This window comes from Glandiceps talaboti, chromosome 3 (assembly GCF_964340395.1).
Source record: "Glandiceps talaboti chromosome 3, keGlaTala1.1, whole genome shotgun sequence".
Lineage (NCBI taxonomy): Eukaryota > Metazoa > Hemichordata > Enteropneusta > Spengelidae > Glandiceps > Glandiceps talaboti.
Genome location: NC_135551.1, coordinates 3,150,656 through 3,175,792, shown reverse-complemented (window position 1 = coordinate 3,175,792; position 25,137 = coordinate 3,150,656). Strand labels below are relative to the sequence as shown.

At 36.6% G+C, this 25,137-nt stretch overlaps 2 protein-coding genes across 3 annotated transcripts; one reads left to right on the top strand and one right to left on the bottom strand.

Moving 5' to 3' along the window:
• Positions 1 to 1,845: 1,845 nt before the first annotated feature.
• LOC144432764 (uncharacterized) lies at positions 1,846 to 25,137 on the bottom strand. 2 transcript variants are annotated; one of them, XM_078121041.1, is made up of 5 exons: positions 25,065 to 25,137; positions 24,576 to 24,699; positions 17,391 to 17,543; positions 15,802 to 15,950; positions 1,846 to 3,404 (listed from the first exon to the last, which is right to left on the bottom strand). In XM_078121041.1, exons 1-4 carry the CDS (start codon positions 25,109 to 25,111, stop codon positions 15,810 to 15,812), a joined length of 465 nt encoding a protein of 154 aa, XP_077977167.1. In that variant the 5' UTR covers positions 25,112 to 25,137; the 3' UTR covers positions 1,846 to 3,404; positions 15,802 to 15,809. The 2 variants fall into 2 exon arrangements, with proteins under 2 accessions (XP_077977167.1, XP_077977168.1); XM_078121042.1 differs by lacking the exon at positions 1,846 to 3,404 and adding an exon at positions 15,482 to 15,615.
• On the top strand, positions 9,812 to 10,780 carry LOC144432660 (uncharacterized). The gene has a single exon (XM_078120925.1). The coding sequence runs from the start codon at positions 9,812 to 9,814 to the stop codon at positions 10,778 to 10,780; it is 969 nt and encodes a 322-aa protein (XP_077977051.1).

Sequence of the window (25,137 nt, the reverse complement as noted above, 5' to 3'; positions counted from 1 at the left end):
GTTGTGCATAAACTTTTCAGCATCAGAATGAACAATAATGTTTGTCTACTTATCCTTTACATTACTTCTTTCAGCTAAAGCATAATTGCTACAAAATGGCTAGATTTAAATTTGTATGATGACAAAGCAATAGCATTGCACTTTCAACAACATAGTGAGTGAAGAAAAGCAAAACTAGGTTGTTTTTTTCTTTGATCGATTTGTTTATCTTTATGAAGTGTTGTTTATTTTTATGAAGTGTAAATTTCCTTAAATTACTTTTATCAGTGGAAATATCATTCACATTCTACCGCTGCTACATTACCAAAGGATGTTACTTTGAAATGATGCCATACTGTGATTATGGTTAATGTAATGTGCTAGTCGATCTTTAGCTAAATCTTGTCTAATACCTGGTTTTCTTGAAATATACAGTTTCAAATTGTATCTGCCAAGAATAACACGTTCATCTGAAAGAACCTCTTACTCTGTAAATAACAGTATGTTGATGTAATTAACATAGCTACCTTTCATAGGAACCATACTTCATTAGTTTCACCTGAACAATATCTATTTCAGAAATGGTTGTAAATATGTCATTCAATAATGTTTTAAAGAGGGTGAAGCAGCAGAGTATGATACGATCCACAATGAATCCAAAATCATGATACAAACAAGGCAGTAGACTATTTGAATGTATTCCTACATGTGTATACTTGTATAGCAGAGATATCATTTTCTGCCAGATGTAATAATCTGTTTATACATAACACTATGATCAGTAAAGTATATGCTGTGATGGCTTTTTCGTTACACTGCCATCCTTAAACTTTAAGGTGATGATAAATGCGTTAAGGTGCCTAACTACAGCAGCCCTAAGGGACCACTAGAAAAAAAGTTCAAATATTAAGCAGGCAAGTGTTGTACATCAAATTCTATTGGGTAAATCATGCTTGCATTGATGAGCTTACACAATGAAAGTAAAAAGAAAAAATAGCGCCAATGGCGTTGTAGCACAACTGTACTTTGCAATGTTACCTTTATGAAATATGTTAGCATCAGCTGTGGTTCATAGGGATACTTGCATACATTTCTGTTTACTAAATTGCCTACAAGATGATAGTATTTTTTCCCCAAAATGTACTCCCATTTGGCTGTTGCTATGGGCGTGGTCATGGTTGCAAGGCATATTTGCATGCAGTTTTTGAATGAGTGCTCACTTGCCTAAGAATATCCATTGTTACATATATACTTGTGAAATACAGCACCATTGGCTGTTGTTATGGGTTTAGTCATGGTTGCTAGGGTATTTGCATATATTTTTTGAATGTTTATTCAATTGCTCGCCAGATGATGTTGTTATTTGACCAAAATACTCTGCCATTTGGTTGTTGCTAAGGGCGTGGTCATGGTTGCTAGGGGCAATTTTGTCAATGTTTTTGGAGAAAATCTGCAGAATAACACTTTCAGAAACATCTCATCAAATTTCACACTCAATTATTTAAAGTACTTTTTGAGATAAGAGTTTTTGACTTTAACCCACATACACCTCTGAGAAAATGTTCCCACCATTTTTCAGACCACTCTACCATATACTATAATTTCCCTATTAGTCATGGCACAAAGTCCAAAAAGTAGCGTTACCTCACATGGTTTGAAGTACAAAATTTGACATCATATTCGGTCACAGTAATATCTGGGCCATCAGAAAACTGATGTCTCTTGCGCAAACTCACAGGAGGCAGTTTCCATGGTAATGGTGATACTATTTTGAAAGATGCTAAACATTAAAAAACATCACATCTCAGGCTTCAGAAGTGTTACAATCATAATCAAAGTGTGTGTATATATGTTTGGGGGGGGGGGGAGACGGACAACTCAATTTGTTGATCCAAGGTCAAGGTCACTGTCAGAATTCAAGGTTATCTTACTTTTTCAGTTTTTATCAACAAATCACCGAAACATTACGATAATCACAATTACAGATAGTGTAATATACTACAAAAACCAGAAACGAGACTTACCATTCTAAATGCCATTAGTAGGTCCTCAGGATCACACATGCCCAATTTGTGGGTTTTATTTCAACACACAGTTCAGCAAAATATGATATATCTTAGAAAATTTGGATTTATTGTGAGTAATGGTGGCCATTAAAAAAAATAAACAAATTTATGTAAATATTCACAAAAGTTCCATTTCAATAAGTAGGTCCTTGAGACCACTCATGCCCAATTCGGTGTTTTTATTTCATCAAACAGTTCTGCAAAGTGGGCCTTTTCATGAGTGATGGTGGCCATTTTGAATTGTCTTGATGTATGCAATGTATGCAAATATTCACGAGGGCTCCCACACTAAAATCAATCAGTAGATCCTAAGGATCATTCATGCCAAATTTGGTGCTTTTATCCGGCATGTAACAAAAATGTAGCTAAGCCACCTGACTAATAGACAAGATTCCGATAGAGTTTTAATAATTACAAAAAAAATAAGATGACCTTGAATTTTGACAATGACCTTGACCTTGGATCAAAAATATCATGTCATCAGTGAATAGTTTGACCTAAAAAACGCATATATAGACACTTACATCGTGTGAATAGCACTTTCTGATGCTGAAATATTCAGTGTATCAACATTTCGATATAATTGTGGATCTTGACATCAGTTGTCTTAGCAACTGTTTTTTGCTACAAAGCAAATTCATATCTGCTCTTTCATCTTTTTTCTGAAAGATTGTATACATGGCTATGTTCTGACCCATTTTCAACTTTACACGTCATACTTGATTGGAGTATACATAAAATATTCAGTGCATGTTTCTATAAAAATCCAAAAAGTGAAGATGACCTTGAATTTTGACTATGACCTTGGCATTGAATCAAACAGGTTTTGTGTTCATTCAATTGTCTGTCCCTTCGAACATATACACACTTACTTTTAATTATGGTTGTAGTATTTCTGGGGCACAAGATATGACATTTTCAATGTTTCAGCATCCTTCAAAATAGTGTCAACGTTACTATGGAAACCGTCTCCTGTGAGTTTGTGCAAGAGAATCCAGAGGGGCAACATCAGTTTTCTGAAGGCCCAGATATTACTCTAACTAAATATACTGCCAAAGTTTGTACTTCAAGCCGGGCAATTTTTTTCCAAAATTTCAGCTGTGGTGCCCCTAGTATACAGCTTAGATGACTATGACATTGGAGCTAAAAATGGGTTGTTTTTTTTCTAAGAATTTGTACTCTGTTGTAGACATGAAATTTAATGTCTGACCATGTCCTGTTTTGCAACACAGGATTTTCTTTTTTACATGATTCACAATCCCGCTTTCCAGGCACTCTTAGAAGTCTTATGTCTTTCTCTCTCGAAATGTTGCAGAACCACTTCATGCTCTTCAGCACGCCATTTCTTTCTATGGGAGCCTGCAAATAATACAAATAAAATGCAATATATTTAAAGTCATGAAAGTTCTCAATTTCAATTGTGTATTTTATCCCCAAATATTTCTTGTCAATGTTATGATTTAATTAGTAATTAGGTGTTAGCAAATTTATGGTTAAAAGAATGAGGAGTGGGGGTGGGGGTGGTACTAGATCTTTCAATTATGGACATTTAAGACTAGCAGAAAATGTCAACCCATCTATACCTACACTTGATCAGTTGGAGTCATGATAGGCAGATTATTAGTCTGGGTGGCAAGTTTGGAATCTAGCAGTTGTATGGACAAGCCTTGCTGCCACCACTGCTGAATAACTAATGTTCTCAGGCAAAATGAGAACCACAGCCATGCCTCAGTTAACCCTGCTGTAGGAAAGTGGTTACAATATGACTATGACAATTTGAGGGCTGGTCACTTCCCGCAAACAGTTAACGACTATTTCAACACACCACCAAATACGTATCACACTCGGAATGCAACGAGAGATAACTTTTACATTCCAAAAGTAAATCTTACTTTGACGCAACACAATTTTCAGTATGCAGCTGCAAAACATTGGAACTCCTTACCTGAAGAATTGAAAAAAATACAATCCAGGACTACTTTTAAATCTCAGTTAAAACAGTATTTGTTACAAAATTAATTCAGCTTTTTCTACCTTACATTGCATTTAATGCCAGTTGTTATATTTTTTTTTTATGAGAACGCGTTTTATTTTGTTTGTTTTTTGTTTGTTTTTGTTTTAATTTCAAATTTGTTTTTGTTTTTGCTTTGATTATTTTGTTTAATCAATTGTAGTATGGGCCACAAATTTGACTAGTTTGTTTCAAACTATTTTTGTGGTCCAGCCATAAACTCTGTATTCATCCATCAGTTTATGTGTAATATTTATTCCACTGTCTTTTTTACTTTCTCTCTTGTTATGTTGATATGATTTTGAGTTTGTGGCAAATAAAATACTATATTCAACTATATTCAACTACAACAGATTGTATGCTCTTCAAGGAGTTGGGAAAATATCATAGGGCTGTTGTACGATAGAACACAATTTTTTGTATACAAACCCACTTTTAAACGTAATTTGCACATGCTTAATTGTAACAACAAACTTACATCCACTCCCCAGAGGACACCAAATGTTAGCTAAATTAGATATTGAGTAATTTTGGAGAAGATTGAAATCTAAAAAGTTGATAGACAACAGACAGATGGACATAGGTCAGATATCAACCTAACCCTACAGCTCTGCTCACTGTTAAAGACAGCAGAACTGATCAAACATTCAAGGAAAAGTAAGTACTTATATGCACTAGTGATAGCAAGCATTGTCAAAGTACTCTATCCTGTTTTACACCCATCATTTTTTATGGATAACCCTGAAGAATAGAATATCTCAGTTATTATCCAGGCTAACAAATCCTCTAGCTTGCCTTAACTTCTCGGTGGAAACTATTTAAGCCTTGAAAGCAGCAGTCTTGTGAAACTACCAGAAGGTATATTAGTAGTAATATTTTCACTAAAAATACCTACAAGTATATCCCCAGGTCTTGTTTCAACTGTCAGCAACTTGTTTATTAAAGTTGTTATTGAGCTTATACATATTCAATAGTAAACTTATTGATATACCTGTTTCTATTAAAATCTGCAAAAAGGTTACATCTGATACTTTGAACAAAAGGGTTTTCAAGGTTTTCAGGTCAGACAAGGCCAGGTCAGGTCAGGCAAGGCCAGGCCAGGTCAAAACGGATTTTTTTGGATTTCCATTCACATTCGGATCCATCAAAAATTTCATCTTCCCCAAAGACCGAATATTTTTGGGGGATTCATATTCATATTCACATCCAGATCAAAGCCAAATTATATCTTCCCTTTCAAATACAGGACACATAAAGACAATATTTGTTTGGATTCACATTAACATTTGGATCCATTGCAAATTTCCACTGCCCTATCAAATGCACAGGCAAGTTAAAGACTAGTCTAGATTATCCAGATTCTCGTTGTTTGCGGCACTGCCTATGAGACCACCCATATGTCAGTCTGGAGAAACCACAGTCAAATTTTTTCACGCCAGACGGCACATAGTACATATCTTGGAAGCCTAAAAAATCTGCTAGCCATACTTGATTATAGTAATTATTATATAACAGTTGCTTGAGAAGTGATGATCTGTATGGAAAGTATCTAAATCATTCAGCCTGCAATGTTGGATGTGAAGTGTACCCATGATGCACTGCTCCAGCAGGTACTTCCTTTGTGAGAAAGTTTAAATGTAGTATCTCCAGACTTTCATTTGGGGAAGTCTCGTAGTAGCATTCCAAGTGATGAGAGGCTGGATAATCGAGATTAGCTAATGACCAAATATTTTTGTATACATATTAACACCCGGATCCATGCCAAATTTTACCTTCTCTTTCAAACACAGGCCATGTAAATACCAAATATTTTGGATTCACATTCATGTTTGAATCCATGGCTAATTTGCACTCCCCTTTCAAATGCAGGTCAGGTAAAACCTGAATATGTTTTTGATTTCATATTCAGATCCATGGCAAATTTAATCCTATACATGTACACATGATACATGCTGGACATTTGACCTCATTTGCATACAGTCTAGTTCAAACACGTCAAATGATGTGCTATTCACGACAATGTATCAGAGTGATGACTGTATAATGATCTTGTGAGGGAAGTTGGATCCCAGGATCATGTTGAAATTGATATTCGTTGCTTGTTTTTATGTAAGATTTGGGCATATGTCAAATTGATTGTTAGACTGGAATTTAAGAAATTAAGAATTTAAGACTTCCTAATAAAGTCAAATATTTGGCCATTGAAGATTGATTGAGATAGAGAATTGACTCTTGTCATGGCAGTGTGATTTTTCTTCATGTGTACCAAATTAGACTACTTGTAGACCAGTACCATTGCTCATTTGTATATCTGTATATCTGTATATTTGTATATCTGTATATCTGTCAAGTGATGAGGTAATTAAATTTTAATGACGCTGTGGTTTCATCAAAATTTGGAATTCTCTCTACCGAATTTCAGTAGTGCCAGAGTTTGTAATTGTGACCATTTTATATCTGTTTTAACCTTGGTAATTATACAACAGCAGCTTGTGTGAGGAAGTCCTAAATAAATGGTGTTTTTGACAATTTGTAAAGTATGAAATTCCTGCATCTGTGCTAGAAAAAATTATATCTTCCCTTCAAATACAGGAAGGAAGCACGACAAAGATTTTATGAAGCTGTAAACTTCCCTCGTACTTTTGATGACGTAAATACCAACATCTTGATTGTATTCTTTATTTACACATGCTTTGAAATCTTCATAATTTTCAGCCTGACCTAATTTCTTAATTTTCAAAATTGTTGACCTAATGATACATGTCCAATACATATTAGAACACCCTTATCAAAATGTTCTGTTGCCATTCTAGCACAGATGCAGGAATTTCATACTTTACAAATTGTCATCAGGGTAACGATCCTTATAGAAAAAACACCATTTATCGAGGACTTCCTCACACACTCAAAACAACACTTTGTTGAGGATATTTCAACTTTACATGATATATGTCCAATACATATTAGAACACCGTTATCAATGTGCTGTTGCCATTCTAGCACAGATGCAGGAATTTCATATTTACAAATTGTCATCAGGGTAACGATCCTTATAGAAAAAACACCATTTATCGAGGACTTCCTCACACACTCAAAACAACAGTTTGTTGAGGATTTTCAACTTTACATGATATATGTCCAATACATATTATTAGAACACCCTTATCAAAATGTACTGTTGCCATTCTAGCACAGATGTAAGAATTTCATATTTTACAAATTGTCATCAGAAAACATCATTTATCGAGGACTTCCTCACACACTCAAAGCAACAGTTTGTTGAGGATTTTTCAACTTTACATGATATATGTCCAATACATATTATTAGAACACCCTTTTCAAAATGTCCTGTTGCCATTCTAGCACAGATGCAGGAATTTCATACTTTACAAATTGTCAAAAACAACTTTTATTTAGGACTTCCTCACACACTCAAAACAACAGTTTGTTGAGGATTTTTCAACATTACATGATATATGTCCAATACATATTACTAGAACACCCTCATCACAATGCGCTTTTGCCATACTAGCAAAGCTAGGAATTTCATACTTTACAAATTGTCATCAGGGTAACGATCCTTATAGAAAACATCATTTATCGAGGACTTCCTCACACACTCAAAACAACAGTTTGTTGAGGATTTTCCAACTTTACATGATATATGTCCAATACATATTAGAACACCCTTATTAATGTGCTGTTACCATTCTAGCACAGATGCAGGAATTTCATACTTTACAAATTGTCAAAAACAGCATTTATTTAGGACTTCCTCACACACTCAAAACAACATTTTGTTGAGGATTTTTCAACTTTACATGATATATGTCCAATACATATTAGAACACCCTCATCAAAATTGCCATGCTAGCACAGATGAAGGAATTTCATGCTTTACAAATTGTCATCAGGGTAATGGTTCTTATAGAAAATGCCATTTATTTAGGACTTCCTCGCACACTCAAAACAACAGTTTGTTGAGGACTTTCCAACTTTACATGATATATGTCCAATACATATTAGAACACCCTTATTAATGTGCTGTTACCATTCTAGCACAGATGCAGGAATTTCATACTGTACAAATTGTCATCAGGGTAACAAACCTTATAGAAAACACCATTTATTTAGGACTTCCTCACACACTCAAAACAAGTTTGTTGAGGATTTTTTAACTTTACATGATATGTGTCCAATACATATTAGAACACCCTTATCAAAATGTGCTGTTGCCATTCTAGCACAGATGCAGGAATATCATATCAATTGTCATCAGGGTAACGATCCTTATAGAAAAAAACACTATTTATCGAGGACTATCTCACACACTCAAAACAACATTTTGTTGAGGATTTTTCAACTTTACATGATATATGTCCAATACATATTATTAGAACACCCTCATTAAAATGTGCTGTTGCCATTCTAGCACAGATGCAGGAATTTCATACTTTACAAATTGTCATCAGGGTAATTCCTTATAAAAAACACCATTTATCGAGGACTCCCTCACACACTCAAAACAACACTTTGTTGAGGATTTTTCAACTTTACATGACGATATATGTCCAATAGCTATTAGAACACCCTTTTCAAAATGTCCTGTTGCCATTCTAGCACAGATGCAGGAATTTCATACTTTACAAATTGTCAAAAACACCATTTATTTAGGACTTCCTCACACACTCAAAACAACAGTTTGTTGAGGATTTTTCAACTTTACATGATAATGTCCAATACATATTAGAACACCCTCATCAAAATGTGTTTTTGCCATTCTAGCACAGCTAGGAATTCCATACTTTACAAATTGTCAAAAACACCATTTATTTAGGACTTCCTCAAACACTCAAAACAACAGTTTGTTGAGGATTTTTCAACTTTACATGATAATGTCCAATACATATTAGAACACCCTCATCAAAATGTGTTTTTGCCATTCTAGCACAGATGCAGGAATTTCATACTTTACAAATTGCTATCAGGGTAATGATCGTTATAGAAAAAACACCATTTATCAAAGAAAACAAGAAAGTGTTATCATCTGTTCAAAGTGACATCAAGAAGACAAAAGAAGAGATGGAAGATAAATTCCACCCCATTGACTTAACTCACGTTCATGAAAAACTATCATCGATGACAACTAAATTAAGACAACTTAGAATAAACAAACAAAGATCGAAACTGCAACGTCTTGTCGAAGACCAACCCGATCGCATACATCCGGGAAAACACAGTAAACCGAATCGACGTTTCAACAAGAAGCAAAGAAACAACAGACACTCAAACAGAAAAAAGCAAACAACTCCACCCCCACCAGATACGTCAATTGTCACTAATCTGTCATCAAGCCAACTAACCGAGGCTCAAGCTAGTGTTCTCTCGAAAGGTCTTATGTTTTGCCCCACACCCAATCATATCAACTTGAATGAACTACAATCAGATATTAGTGAATTTAAACGAAAATGCAGACTTAAATACCTCTATAGAGATAGAGAGAATCAAAGTAATCCACAAGTCAATGAAGCCGGTCCATTCAAACGCGAAAAATCCCACTACAACCCCCCCTCCAAACCAAAACATAACCCTTGAAGCTTTCCTGAATGCAGTAGAACAAGACATCTTAGAACGAGAAAATTGGAAAAAAACATACAACAATATAAGCGAAGGAGAGAGGACAGCAATCAAGGAAATTTCACATCGAGATGATATAACCATCAAAGCAGCAGACAAGGGTGGTGGTATCGTAGTCATGGATACACCATGGTACATAGACCAATGCATGAAACACCTGGATAATACAAACTTCTACAAACAACTTGATGAAGACCCAACGGATCTCTACTTAAAACAACTTGAAAGAAAAATTAAAAGATGGGAACAGAAAAAATGGATATCACGTGATCTCTCTAACAAGCTGATACCTAAAGAACCGAAGCCAGGACATTTCTACGGACTACCAAAAATCCACAAGGAGAACACACCACTACGGCCAATTATCCCACAATGCCAATCTCTTACAACCCCGCTGGCACAATATGTTGACTTTATTCTGCAACCTATCGTACATGACCTACCATCATATATTAAAGACACCACTCATCACTTACAAGATATCAAGAATATCACAATGCCTGACACTGCCACTCTAGTCACAATGGATGTCATATCTCTGTATACAAATATTCCCCATGAATATGGAATAAAGGCTGTACAAGAAGCATTGGAAGAGAACAATACCACAACTCCACATCCACAACTAGTCACCGAAATGATCGAATTCATTCTGAGCAAAAACTACTTCAAATTTAACGACACATTTTATCTACAAATACAAGGAACAGCAATGGGCAGTAAAATGGCCCCATCATATGCCAACATAGCAATGGGAAAATTGGAAAAGGAAATCATATCTAGCTCTCCACTCAAACCAGAAAAATGGAACAGATTCATCGATGACGTCAGATTCATCTGGTTACACGGTGATCAACAACTCTCTGACTTCCATACTCACTGCAATTCGATCCATCCTACACTCCAATTCACCATGGAACACAGCACTTCAGAAATTGCATTCCTTGACACAAAGATGTTCATAAAGAACAACGAACTCCATACAACCGTATACAGCAAACCCACTGATAAACATTCATATCTTCTGCCATCGTCCTGTCATCCACGCCATGTCTTCAAATCCATCCCCTATAGTCAAGCTCTATGATACAGACGTATATGCTCGGATAACACGCTATACACCGCTGAAACAAAAAAACTAGAACACCAACTAACTAATAGAAAGTATAAACAGACTACAATTTCCAATGCCATCCAGAAAGCCAGAGATACTCAATGCAATGACCTGCTTCAATACAAGGACAAAAATAAGGACTCACAAGGAAGAATACCATTTGTTTTAACCTACCATCCATCACTACCAAGCATATCCACCATAATTCGTAAACACTGGTCCATACTCAACTCTGATCAACAAACCAAAGATACCTTTCATACACCACCTATTGTCTCCTATAAACAACCGCCCAATCTCAAAAAGATCCTGGTAAGAGCCAACATCAAAGAAACAACAAAAAGTAAAGACCCGGGGAACTGCAAGCCATGCAACAAATGTAAAGTGTGCCCTTCAATGATCATACACAACAATGACAGAATCACGAACCCCATGACAAAGAAATCATACCCGATCATTGGACAACTAACATGCAGCACAAGGAACTTAATATACGTCATCAACTGTTCAAAATGTAACATGTTATACATAGGAGAAACAAAACGGGAACTTCGTGTACGTATCAAGGAACACATATACAGTATCAAAACACACAAGGACACCCCAGTAGCCGCTCATTTTAACAGTCAATGTCACAGCATGAATGATTTCCAATTCTCAGGACTCTGTAAAGTATTTTCCAAAACAGATAAGATCAGAAAACAGCTTGAACTTAAAATAATCCATGAGTTAGATACACTTTCACCAAACGGCTTGAACAAAAAAGACTGGTAACCCATTTGACCCCGTTTGTTCTATATAACCCCTAGCATTCATTTCCTTTTTAAATCTACACTCAGCTAGGTGGGCCTTTCTCAATCACTTGTCAGTAACATCCATGATCGGCCCGATTGACACGTAGTTTACCTGTGTGCCGTTTGAACCACTTTGTAAGTCTTTTATTTTGTTCAACACTTCCATTTTTCGAACTTTTTTATTCACCTGTATCATTTTACCAAGTATCCTTTTATATTTTATTGTATCACTGCCCAATATCCAGTTTTTTTACCGGTCCTTTTCACTGTCTCTATTCACTTTTAGTACCCTGAGGAAGGTCTTCTGTGAAAGTCCGAAACGTCGGATAAATAAAGAATTTTAACTTTGGAAACTGGTCTCTTGGTTTTATTCCTAAATCATCAAGCATCTTCAAGAACTGTTTCCGAATATAACACCTGGGACCCGCTCAATATTATAGTTGGACTGATACTCTGAAATTTCCAAATTATTTATCGAGGACTTCCTCACACACTCAAAACAACAGTTTGTTGAGGATTTTTCAACTTTACATGATATATGTCCAATACATATTAGAACACCCATATCAATGTGCTGTTGCTATGCTAGAACAGATGCAGGAATTTCATACTTTACAAATTGTCAAAAACACTATTTATTTAGGATTTTTCAACTTTACATGATATATGTCCAATACAATTTAGAACACCCTCATTAAAATGTGCTTTTGCCATTCTAACAGAGCTAGGAATTCCATACTTTACAAATTGTCAAAAACACCATTTATTTACGACTTCCTCACACACTCAAAACAACAGTTTGTTGAGGATTTTTCAACTTTACATCATATATGTCCAATACATATTATTAGAACACCCTCATCACAATGTGCTTTTGCCATACTAGCAAAGCTAGGAATTTCATACTTTACAAATTGTCATCAGGGTAACGATCCTTATAGAAAACATCATTTATCGAGGACTTCCTCACACACTCAAAACAACAGTTTGTTGAGGATTTTCCAACTTTACATGATATATGTCCAATACATATTAGAACACCCTTATTAATGTGCTGTTACCATTCTAGCACAGATGCAGGAATTTCATACTGTACAAATTGTCATCAGGGTAACAAACCTTATAGAAAAACACCATTTATCAAGGACTTCCTCACACACTCAAAACAACACTTTCTTGAGGATTTTTCAACTTTACATGATATATGTCCAATACATATTAGAACACCCTTATCAATGTGTTGTTGCTATTCTAGCACAGATGGAGGAATTTCATATTTTACAAATTGTCAAAAATAGCATTTATTTAGGACTTCCTCACACACTCAAAGCAACAGTTTGTTGAGGATTTTTCAACTTTACATGACATATGTCTAACACCCTCATTAAAATGTGGTTTTGCCATTCTAGCACATCTAGGAATTCCATACTTTACAAATTGTCAAAAACACCATTTATTTAGGACTTCCCCACACACTCAAAACAACAGTTTGTTGAGGATTTTTCAACTTTACATGACACATATCCAATACATATTAGAACACCCTCATCAAAATGTGTTTTTGCCATTCTAGCACAGATGCAGGAATTTCATACTTTACAATGCACACCAGCCACTGTCCCAGAGACCTCCAGGCAATGCTACCAAATATGTACACAACTCGCAGAACTACTCGCGCCAGCACATCTATGCCTGATCATGCCCTGACTATGCCAACGGCAAAAACATCTACACTGGATAGAAGTTTCCTTCACTCTGCAATAAGAATGTGGAACAACCTTCCAGATGTAGTCGTAGGAAAAATTAACAGTGATGGTATCCAGTCTTTCAAATGCCGAGTGCACAAACACTTAATATAGCACCATTGACAGGCAGACTCTAATCCTGTGTAATTCATGTAATCATGCTTCATGTTATCTTTGGCAAGGTATGATACACTTGGTGAGGGGTGGAATGCATGACTGGTGATTCAAGAGATGTAGGCAATTCACCTGGCTTACTAGAGCACTTGTGATTTATGAGCTGGCTGGACCTGTTCCTTAAACTGCCAGAAAACAGTGCAGTAAGACCTGGTGCTGTAATTCTCTAGTAGGGTCTTGTTCTTTTATTGGTCACTTGGGTTTCCAGTAATGCATTTTGCCTCCTCTGTAGAACGTATGGATATTTGTACACTTGTATGTCTCATGTATTTTTGATTCCTTTTTATACTTTACTTTTGTCCCTCGGACAGGACGTAAAATAGAGGTCCCGTGTATTGGAGTGCAATACCCAATGCACGTTAAAGTACAATGTACACCTTTCGTAAAGTGTTGCCGTCTTACATTTTTATTATTTTTTTTTTTTTGTTATTCTGAGCAGCAGCGAACCAATTTGCTTGGCCAATTAGGAGATCTCTTTGTCATTTATTCCTGAAGTGGCTATTGTTCGCAATTGCACTACATATACAAAAAAAAAAAAAAAAAAAAAAAAAAAAAAAAATTGCCATCAGGGTAATGATCCTTATAGAAAAAACACCATTTATCGAGGATTTCCTCACACAGTCAAAACAACAGTTTGTTGAGGATTTTTCAACTTTACATGATATATGTCCAATACATATTATTAGAACACCCTCATCAAAATGTGATTTTGCCATACTAGCACAGCTAGGAATTTCATACTTTACAAATTGTCATCAGGGTAACGATCCTTATAGAAAACATCATTTATCGAGGACTTCCTCACACACTCAAAACAACAGTTTGTTGAGGATTTTCCAACTTTACATGATATATGTCCAATACATATTAGAACACCCTTATCAATGTGCTGTTGCCATTCTAGCACAGATGCAGGAATTTCAAGCTTTACAAATTGTCATCACGGTAATTCCTTATACAAAACACCATTTATCGAGGACTTCCTCACACACTCAAAACAACATTTTGTTGAGGATTTTTCAACTTTACATGATATATGTCCAATACATATTAGAACACCCATATCAATGTGCTGTTGCTATGCTAGATCAGATGCAGGAATTTCATACTTTACAAATTGTCAAAAACACCATTTATTTAGGACTTCCTCACATACTCAAAACAACAGTTTGTTGAGGATTTTTCAACTTTACATGATATATGTCCAATACATATTAGAACACCCTTATCAATGTGCTGTTGCCATTCTAGCACAGATGCAGGAATTTCATACTTTACAAATTGTCATCAGGGTAATTCCTTATAAAAAAACACCATTTATCGAGGACTTCCTCACACTCAAAACAACAGTTTGTTGAGGATTTTTCAACTTTACATGATATATGTCCAATACATATATAGGAAACCCTTATCAATGTGCTGTTGCCATTTTAGCACAGATGCAGGAATTTCAAGCTTTACAAATTGTCAAAAACACCATTTATCGAGGACTTCCTCACACACTCAAAACAACACTTTGTTGAGGACTTTTCAACTTTACATGATATATGTCCAATCCATATTATTAGAACACCCTCATCAAGATGTGCTTTTGCCATACTAGAACAGCTAGGAATTTCATACTTTACAAATTGCCATCAGGGTAATGATCCTTCTAGAAAACACCATTTTATCGATGACTTTCTTATCGATAATCACCCACTAATGAACATCCCCCACAAATTTCAGCTTAATTAGACCAGTAGTTTTTGGGATTCAGATTTTTCACCACAATGCCTATTTCTAGACCTAATTTGCATATTCATCCATATATAATTCACCAACACTTGTAAAAATGTGGGTTCTTGCCAATCCCATTTCAAGGCTTAACACAAAATATCAATTACAAAGGACTTCACCCCCACATCAGCTCAAATGTATTCAATACGCTTTCCAAATGAAAATTTAAAAATAACACGAGCATTAATTTAATTATTATTGTATATGACATCTATGGAATCCATATTTTTTTCTGCCATGTTTAATTTATAAAGGAAACCCATATAAAAACCTGGTCCTCAATGACTTGCCTGTGGTTGCCATGTCTTTATAGTAACTGTAAAATATAGAAATAGAGGACTTCCTTGTATACATGAGTCCAAAGTTTGTCTGAATTTTCTGATTTTACACATTGCATCAATTTGATTATCCACTATAGTATAAATTTACAAACAGGTGTGCAAAATTTCCTCTGTTGACTATGAAACATGTAGGGATTAAACGTCAGCTATCAAACACTTACCTCATTCTTTATAGGTGATGCAGTATCTGACTTGTTCTTTTTGACTGCCTTTGAGATTCAACAATGTGGTGGGATAATGTCAAACGGTTCTCATGAGACTCAGTAGATTCTGGCATATTTTCACTTTCCCCAGTTACTGGAGAGTTCAACTGGAAAAGAAGTTATTATATTGTTGTTTTAGAAAAAAATGTATCAAGTTATTTAATATCCACATATCATAAATCTAGCTCTCACACTTTAATGATGTCATCTATTATTATAGTATACACAAAAATGGGTGCAATAGGAATGCACAAACGCACTGTGCAATATCTTACCCACAACTCTCTCTGATTGGTATGCTTGGAAGTTCCTTATTTTATAACTTCTTCAATAACCCATATTTGCCAACATTTTAAGCATAGTAATTATGTTTAATTAATATGTAACAAAAGTACGATTGGGGAATCAAAAATAAAGTTCTAAATTTTGCATAAAATGTGCTAACAAGTAAATGAAACATGTACTGTAAATAAAACACTTTTCAATGTCAAAGTATCAATAACTTGGGTAGACAGTGTGTATGATGTGTTTTAGTATGTAAATTTCTTTTGTCATACCTATTCAAATAAATCTATATCTTTGGCAAAGTCATAACAGGTGCATATATTTTCCTTAGTTTTGTGGAAAATATTTTGCATGTCTTTCAAGAAAATCTGTTGACAAATTTCTAAAATTGCTACTCCTTCTACAATAAATCATTGATACCAAAACCAATGAAAATATATATTCAGAAACTCATCAGTGTCAATTCTACGTTTTGAAAATGGCAAAAATATTCATACAAAATCCTGTACACAGGTGAGATTTGTCTGACTTCAATGAGCTGATGTCCAACAGTACAAATCAGGGAGAGTTGTGGGTAAAATCTTGTACAGTGAAACGCCTCTGTATAAAGTGAACTAAAAACACATGTTACACAGGGAACCTTGCACATCCCTGTAACATTCACATACCTAGGACAGGGTTGTGAACATAGCTGTACCAGCTCATTGGAGCCATGGGAACTGTACCAGCTATGTGCACTATATCCCTTTAACAGCTCTGGCCAACACACCAGGTGTAACATACCTAGAGTTGACAGATGTGTAACTGGTATGCCAACATAAATTTAACATGGATGTGAAAATAGCAATGCAGCATAGGTTTTTACAACATCCATGTACAAGAGCTTTTTCCCACTGCCATGTACCAGCTATGTTAGCAATTAGCTGCAACATAGGTATTTCCCACAGCCATGTACCAGCTATGTGAGCAATGCTAGTCAGATATGAACAAAAGGGTTGCTACAGGGTATTATTCCACCATAGCTGTTACAGTTATGTGCACAACTGTGTGCAGTATGCAGTCATGGCACAGATGTAGTATTCCAGATCCATTCAACTGGCATGTACCAGGGCTGTGAAAAAATATACCCTGTAACGGGGCTGTGAGGCACACAGCTGGCACATAGCTATGCTCTTCTTCCTAGCTCTATGATGTGGCCACATCCTAGTACTGGGATGTGCAATGTTCCCTGTGTATTCAATGGATAGCTTTCAAACACTTACGTTTTTCTGTACAGGGGTTGCAGACTTTGAGTTCTTCCTAGTATCAGCCACTGATTTAACAACGTTAACGAGGTGGTTGGGTGATGTTACATTAGACACTGAACATTCTCGTAGATCTTCACCTTCTCCACCAACAGTTAATAGGGAATGGATCTGAGAAAGAAGTTATAATTTTTGTTATAAACTCATTCAAAAAATGTTTCTGAATTTCTGCAGTACTGACAAATTTGCAAAACATATATATTAACAAGCTGTCATCAGAGATGACTCAGTCCCTGCATTGAATGTTTTCAGAGAATTGCCACCAGTCATGGTAGTGTGATTAGATTCTATGAAATATAGCACCAATGATATTGTCAAACAAAATGGCTGTCTGGCAGCCATATTGGACCGTAACACCCAGGAAATTGACGTGCATATTTACACTCTATTGTCTTGTCCTTGTACAAAGTTTAAGAAGAATCGGTCTAGTCATGTTCAAGTATTGGCTCTAGACATGTAAAAATTGAAACAAAATGGCTGCCTGGCAGCCATACTGGATCGTATCACAAAACAAATTAACGTGCATATGTATGACATAATGTGTTGTCCTTGTACCAAGTTTGAGAGAAATCGATCCAGTCATGTCTGAGAAATGACTCCGGACGCACGCACACACGGACAGAGTCCAATCTATAAGTCCCCGTCCCGGACTTTGTCCGTGGTGGGGACTAATCAACAACACTTTAAGCAGCTTAATCAGGAGTCCAGCCAATAATCTGTCAAGTCTAAACACAAAATTGCTTACACAGATTACTTAATCCCACACTATGTTTCAGGCCACCCTGGACAAAACGGGATGGACGTGAGACAACGCAGGGGGATGGGAGGGGAAAACGTGATATGCCGTGATTGCCATGCCAGATTTTTAAACTGTCAAAAAATTTGCCACAGCAGTCATGGTGCGTAAAAGAATCCTAGTAGACCACAGTAAAATGGAGTGAATGCAATGAAACGTTACAGTACCTAATAGGCCGTGGAGGCAGTCCGTAATGGGACTGCCTGGGGTACCTCCATGGGTAACATTGCAGCGAGGCTCTGCGCTAATACTAAAACCCACAATTTGGGGATACCAATTTTATGCAAAAAAAGTATACCCTATCTGATACTATGTTATTTAATCAGTTAATTTGTCATCAGGGAAACTCCTTAAGATACATGTACTGTACCAGCTACGGACCATAGGCAAGTTTGCGAAATACGTTATGGTGTTGATAAATGTAAATGGGAGCATAAAATGTATACTTATTGCCAAAGAATAACTACTCCGGTTCTACAGTAGAATTACAGGCGTAAATTATCTGTTTCGGATATGATTTGCGATGTAAACATTGCCGAAACGTAAGTGATGCCGCCATTTTGCAAGACCAACTTGAGCGATGACGTATTGTATAATGCATAGCCTCAAATTCGTCAAGTTAAACACTGAGTTTCTAACAAATTTTTATGATAAAATTTCCCTTTCTTTTCACTTTAATGAATCAAGATAACTTTTACTAAGTTAAACAGAAATGAACAGTCATATTTTATTTTTTATTTTACTGAATCATTTACGAGTTTACAGAACGAATCTAGTGACTTGAAACTATTCAATGGTTATTAGCCCAGTGGCATTTTTTGGTATTTGTATCATGTTATGTGAGTGCAGTGTACGTCATACTCCTAAAGAACTAACAGTGGCCATATGGATGAGAACTGAGTATATGTTTTGGATTTTTAATTTGTAAAACTATGTTATCATGGTTTTCTACTTGAAAAATCAACATGAAACAACACATAGTACCCAGTCTGTGGTCTGAGATATTCCATTACGTATAGACCATTACCTAACTACATAAAAAAATCCATTCATAATAACAGTTCCCAGTAAGCTATTTTTTGAAAATTGTGTACTACACATTACACCTTATAAAAAGAAGGCAATTAAGATTATGTAATTTTAAGTCATTTCTACAGAATATATTATATATTGTTTAGAAAGATTGGACAGCCAGGTAGTCACAATTTTTAATCTGAATATCAATGAATAGCAGTGCTCAAATTTTTAATTCCCTTTTTTTCAGACAAGGACAAAGAACTTCAAAATAAGTCACAGTGAACATATGATTGAATAAAAACTTTGAGAAATCCTAAACTTGTAACCACTTGTTTCATTTTTTAAATTGTTAGTACACTGCTGTGTTTATCATTCCCTCTTCAAATTCATAACATTTTGAAGAAAAAAAATCCTTGACTTTAAAAAGTACCAAATGTGAACGAAAAACTTACAAATAATAGTCAAACAAACTTTAAAAAAATTTATTTTTTATTAATTAACCGTTACTGGCTGTGTATCATGATTTGGTCCTGCTATATCAAATGACAGCATAGTTACATACCGTAAATTTGATACGGAAAACTGACATTAGGTGTCCTTGACACTCAGAACTTGAATCTTTAACTAAAACTATCAACAACGTCAAAGTTGGGATGCTCTGTAAATGCCACATTAATTTTTTTCTGATTTGCACAACAAGTTCGTTCTTCATGTGTGACCGTCTATAGTGGCCATGCCAGTGATTACGCATTGATTCAGTGCCCAACATTCACATGTGTCACTGTCAACATCATGCAACAAGATCCCCTAACACAGCTTTTTCGGAATCAAAATACACATCCGTTTAATTTAACCCATCCACAAATGAAAATCACAACCTGAGCTGTGGCAGATAGATCGATGTTCCGCGTTCCGGTAGCAAGTTCAGTGTTTCGCACACGTCAGTGAGTAGGTCAGAGGTCACGACAGTGACGGTAGACAAAACGTGTGACGAGACGTCCATTTCGACGTCTCATCTACTCCCTCTAATGTTTCAATTTGTAAGTTTATCAAAGTTGATCTTTTTGTGGCATTTTTTATGTTAACAATATAACTGCGCGTTGTCACTGTATCTTATATGATGTCAACAAAACTTTCCCTTACGCAGTCAGTATACTTCTTGTGGGATTGACGTCGAGTCAGAGCCTGGCCTGGTCCGGCCGTGGACTTAGATAATTTTGATGTCTGCCATAAAATGAATGCGCCAAAGCGACGCAAGGTGGGAAAATTATTGCGTCATTTGTAATTTTAGGGGCCAATGTCGCAAGGTCGTGGCCTCGGCAGAACTGGTCTAAGACGCCATGAGGAACCTTACAATTTTGCTGTGCTCAGGGGTCGGTCGGAAAGGGGTCGGTCGGGAGATGAGAAACAGAAAAATAAAAAGGGCCGCCCTAAGAGGAGAAGAATGGACAAGATGTCCTTATTTAGTCAATAAAGAGTTGTTGAAAGAGAAAACTAACCAGGGAAAGAAGAACAGTTTTATATCACCACCACAAAAATCAATTAGTCAATACAACCAACCAACCAACCAACCAACCAACCAACCAACCAACCAACCAACCAATCAATCAATCAATCAATCAATCAATCAATCAATCAATCAATTACATGCTCGCTGCCCCCTGTGTGCATCACCACAAAATCAGTCAGTTAATTGATCGATATCACACAAAAAAAGTAAGTTTTATTTCACCATAAAAATAATCATTCAATCAATCGATCAATCAATCATCAATCAATTACATGCTCGTTGCCCCTGTGTGCTAGTGACAACGCGAGCTGGTGCAGCAACAGCGCCAACCCGCGACGTGGACATTCTCGCAAATAGCGCCCATGTTGAAAGGATGGCGGGTTCAAGTACAAGTCGCGTAAGTTCTGCAAGTGTAAAAATCTGTCACCAGTCCTCATTGATCGACAAGATCAGACACCAAAGAGATGATGAGATATTCTGTGATATGACGTTACGTGTAGAAGAACGAGAATTCAAGGTCCACCGTAATGTGTTGGCAGCATGTAGTCCGTACTTCGAGTCAATGCTACGGAGTTGAATGAAAGAAGCTGCAAGTGGAAGTGTAGAACTGCAGTGTACGTCCGCTGATGGTATGGAAGCAATTCTTGATTTTATCTATTCTGGTACGATCAACTTGAACTTGGACAATGTATTTGACATTTTGAAAGGCACAGACTTCTTTATGATGACGCATCTGCAAGAGTACTGTGAAAGTTATCTCCAAGGAGAGTTAAATTCAACCAACTGTCTCCAAATGAAGAAGATGGCCGAGCAGTTCAGAATGAAGAGTTTGTCAGCAGAGACGCAGAAAGTGTTGGGATATCACTTCAGCGAAATCATGCGAAAAAATGAAGATGATATGCTGCGCCTGTCAGCTGATGAACTCTGTTCGATAATATCCAATGAGGGCATACAAATACGAGAAGAAGACTTATTTGACTTTCTAGTGAAATGGGTAAATGTTGAGAGGAGAAAACGTAAATCCAAATTCCCAGAGTTGATGAGCCACATCCGACTTGGACACGTGGACAAAAAATTCCTACTTGACCGGGTAGAAGTGGAGCCATTAGTGAAGGCAAGTCCAGAGTGTAAAATGTATGTCATGGAAGCAACACGGTTCCATCTCGCAAACGATGATGACAACAGTGACAATATCCGACTGCAGCTCAGATGTGAAATACTGATTGATGTCATTCTCGTGTGCTGTGGTATAACATTTGAGAGAACTGATAGAACATCAGAAGTCCAGAGAGCAATGCCAAATATGCTTGGATACATTTTGAGTAAAGACCAATGGGTGACATTGCCTTCAGCTGACACCGTCCTTCCAGTCACAAGCCCACCTTTATCAGTAGCTCTGAACAATAACTTAGTACTTATATCAAATACAACAACTGCAGTGTATAACCCATTGCAGAATAAATGGGATTATACGATATATACACCGAGTTTACTCGCTCATACTTTTGGTGCAGCCGTAGTATGCAATAACAAAATATATGTTATCGGTGGAGAGAGTAACCCCAAATCCATTGAGATGCTTAATCCTCACACAAACCGTTGGATGAGAAAGAGGTCATCTCCAGAGGCGTATGTTACTCCCGATGTCGTAGTTGTGAATGATAGATACATATATCTATACGTACGTCACCATCCAGGCGTCATCAATCGCTATGATACTCGTGAAGACAAATGGTCGAGTGAAGATTTGAATATTGAAATGGATGACTTGAGAAGAACCCAGACCGTCTTTCCTAGTATTGGAAGGAGAACACCAGATGGTTATGAGATCAATGACTTCGGTAGCTTCAAGATGGTGTATTCGGCTGAAAGCCAAGAATTTACACTGAGTCCAGCTGATAATCCACCTCTGGAAAATAAAGATTTCCAGGCTAAAAGTGCAATCATAGATGCAGCTGTGTGTGTAGTCAATAATGATGGAGATGTGGTGGAGGAACCGTGCATGATAATCTTCTCAGGGAGTATAGAAGATTGAGTACAAATGCAACATATTTATTCCAGTCTGCCACAAACTCGTGGAAGAAACTCGCCTCGGCTCCCATTAAAGTGTGTAGAGCAGCTTGTGGCTTGGTTCAGATTCCTGTAAAATACTTGTGGGATTTGGCATGAAAACTTCCCCAGGACAAGTACGGCACCTGTACAAAACATGGCAAGAGTTGAAAAAACAGTGGACTGACTAAGTACATCTTGGTTACATCAAACAGGGTGACCGTACCGCCAATAGACCCACAGTAATGTCAACGATACCCGTTTAACACTTGCTGCAGTGCCGAAAGGAGTCAGAAACTTTACCGTACAAAGAAACATCGAAGTACAGTTGACAGGTCGTAGGTCAAAGTGCGTCATCACGTAACACGTGAACCACAGTCCCTCTGTGCGTGAACGTAAACAAAACATCAATGGCGGCAACTGTGTTTCGGAGCGAGAGCTTCGTACATGTACCATTCTATGCTTTTGCATCGTGGCTATCACGTCGTAACAAATTGTATCGCAGCATTATTTACCGTTTATCATCGAAACCATGGCGAAGGCTGTTCGGAAGACGTTGACTTTGAACGAGAAGGTCGAGATTATCAGTCTGTACAAAGCGAGTGGTTGTTCTGTGGGCTCACGCAAACTGGCTGAGAAGTATGGTGTTGGGCGTACCCAGATACTGATCATAAAGAAACGCAGGTCTAAATTTTTGGAGGAGTTCGAAAGCAACGCACCAGGTGATCGTAAAAGAAAGATTTGAAAGACGAAAAACTGTGTTACATAAATTCATGATTGATATTTTTCACAGAAACTGCAAAATTACTTCTAGAATGTATGCAAAGCAGAGTTGTCATTGAATTGTAAATACATGTACATGTATTTTTGATGTGAGATTAAATAATTAGTTTTTAAACCCTTAATATTATGTTGTATTTAGTTTGTGTCCCCACTTCTCTTAACTTCTAAATGTTTTGGCCACCTGATTACAAAAACAACCAACCCTCTACAGAAAGGCCACCTCTCTATAGTGGCCACATTTTGTTAGTCCCTTGACTGACCACTATACACAGGTTTGACTGTATGTACAATTACAAACATTTTACACAGTTATTAGTCTTTTGCCATTTATTGAGTTACAAACAAGGACCTTGTATATGTTGTTTCATATTGATTTTCCAAGTAGCAAGCATGATAAAATTGTTTTAAAGATTAAAAATCAATTTTCATCCAAATGGCCACTTTAAACAACCTCAAATTTGTGTCACTTGTCAATCTTTATCTTTCTGTCACTTGTCAATATTCCTGGACCTTTTACATGATAATTATCAAATGTGTGTTAATATCATTCACAATGAAATATATCAAATTCTATGGACTTTTACTTCTCTTTAGTTTGGTACATGTATAGTCCCCAAATTCTATCTTCTGCTCTGAAAATATGGTAATGATATGCAAATTATCATGTAAATTACATTATCCCACTTCTTCATCAAATATAGGAAAACCCCTGTATGCAAATATGTATGTACGTAAACATGTACATAAACAGGCTTTAGAAGAAACTGAATGAGGACTAGTAGATTTCCAAGCAGGACTAGTGGATTTCAATTTCCACTAGTCCTGGTCTAGTAGGTTTTCACAGAAAATTCTAACCCTAGGCCCTGGAGACTGAATGACAGGTTTATTGAGGAGTAAAAAAAAAGAAAGAAAAAAAAATCGCATAGTCGCACCATTTTAGTCAGTCTGCCCTGACCAGAACCAATTCTTTTTTTTTGGCCCAACATACCTTTCTCGCCACACCATCGCAGTGACAACCAGTCAGGGTCGCATCCTTTTGCCAAAAAGGCTTTAGCCACATCGAGTGGTTTCTCCCTCGACTGTCTACGAGACATGTATTTACCATTACGTTCCTAACATAAAAATGAGATTTATTGGCATTAACTTAGGCAATTAACGGTTACAGCAATACAGCGTGACTATCATTCATATGACAGGGGAAGTGAGGAAACACTTACAATTAATATGGTAAAATTCAAACAAACAACCAGTCGTCTAGTTATCCACGCTGCATTTGATGATGGACAGACGTGCGCTAAATTTAGGTATTACGTTACATGAAACATCGCTACCTCACATCTCTCAACCCATGGAGCTCCATCATGTCCATGCTCAACCGCACGTCAAAGTGGTTGTTTATTAATGTTCATCATGATACTTACGATCAAAAACTCTGCGTTTACTGTGAAATATACAGAGACTTTATCTATATACCTACCTTTTCTGAATTAGCGTCCATACTGTGTACCCGGAATGTGTGCACATCTGCGCACGCCGACCTCACACTCCCG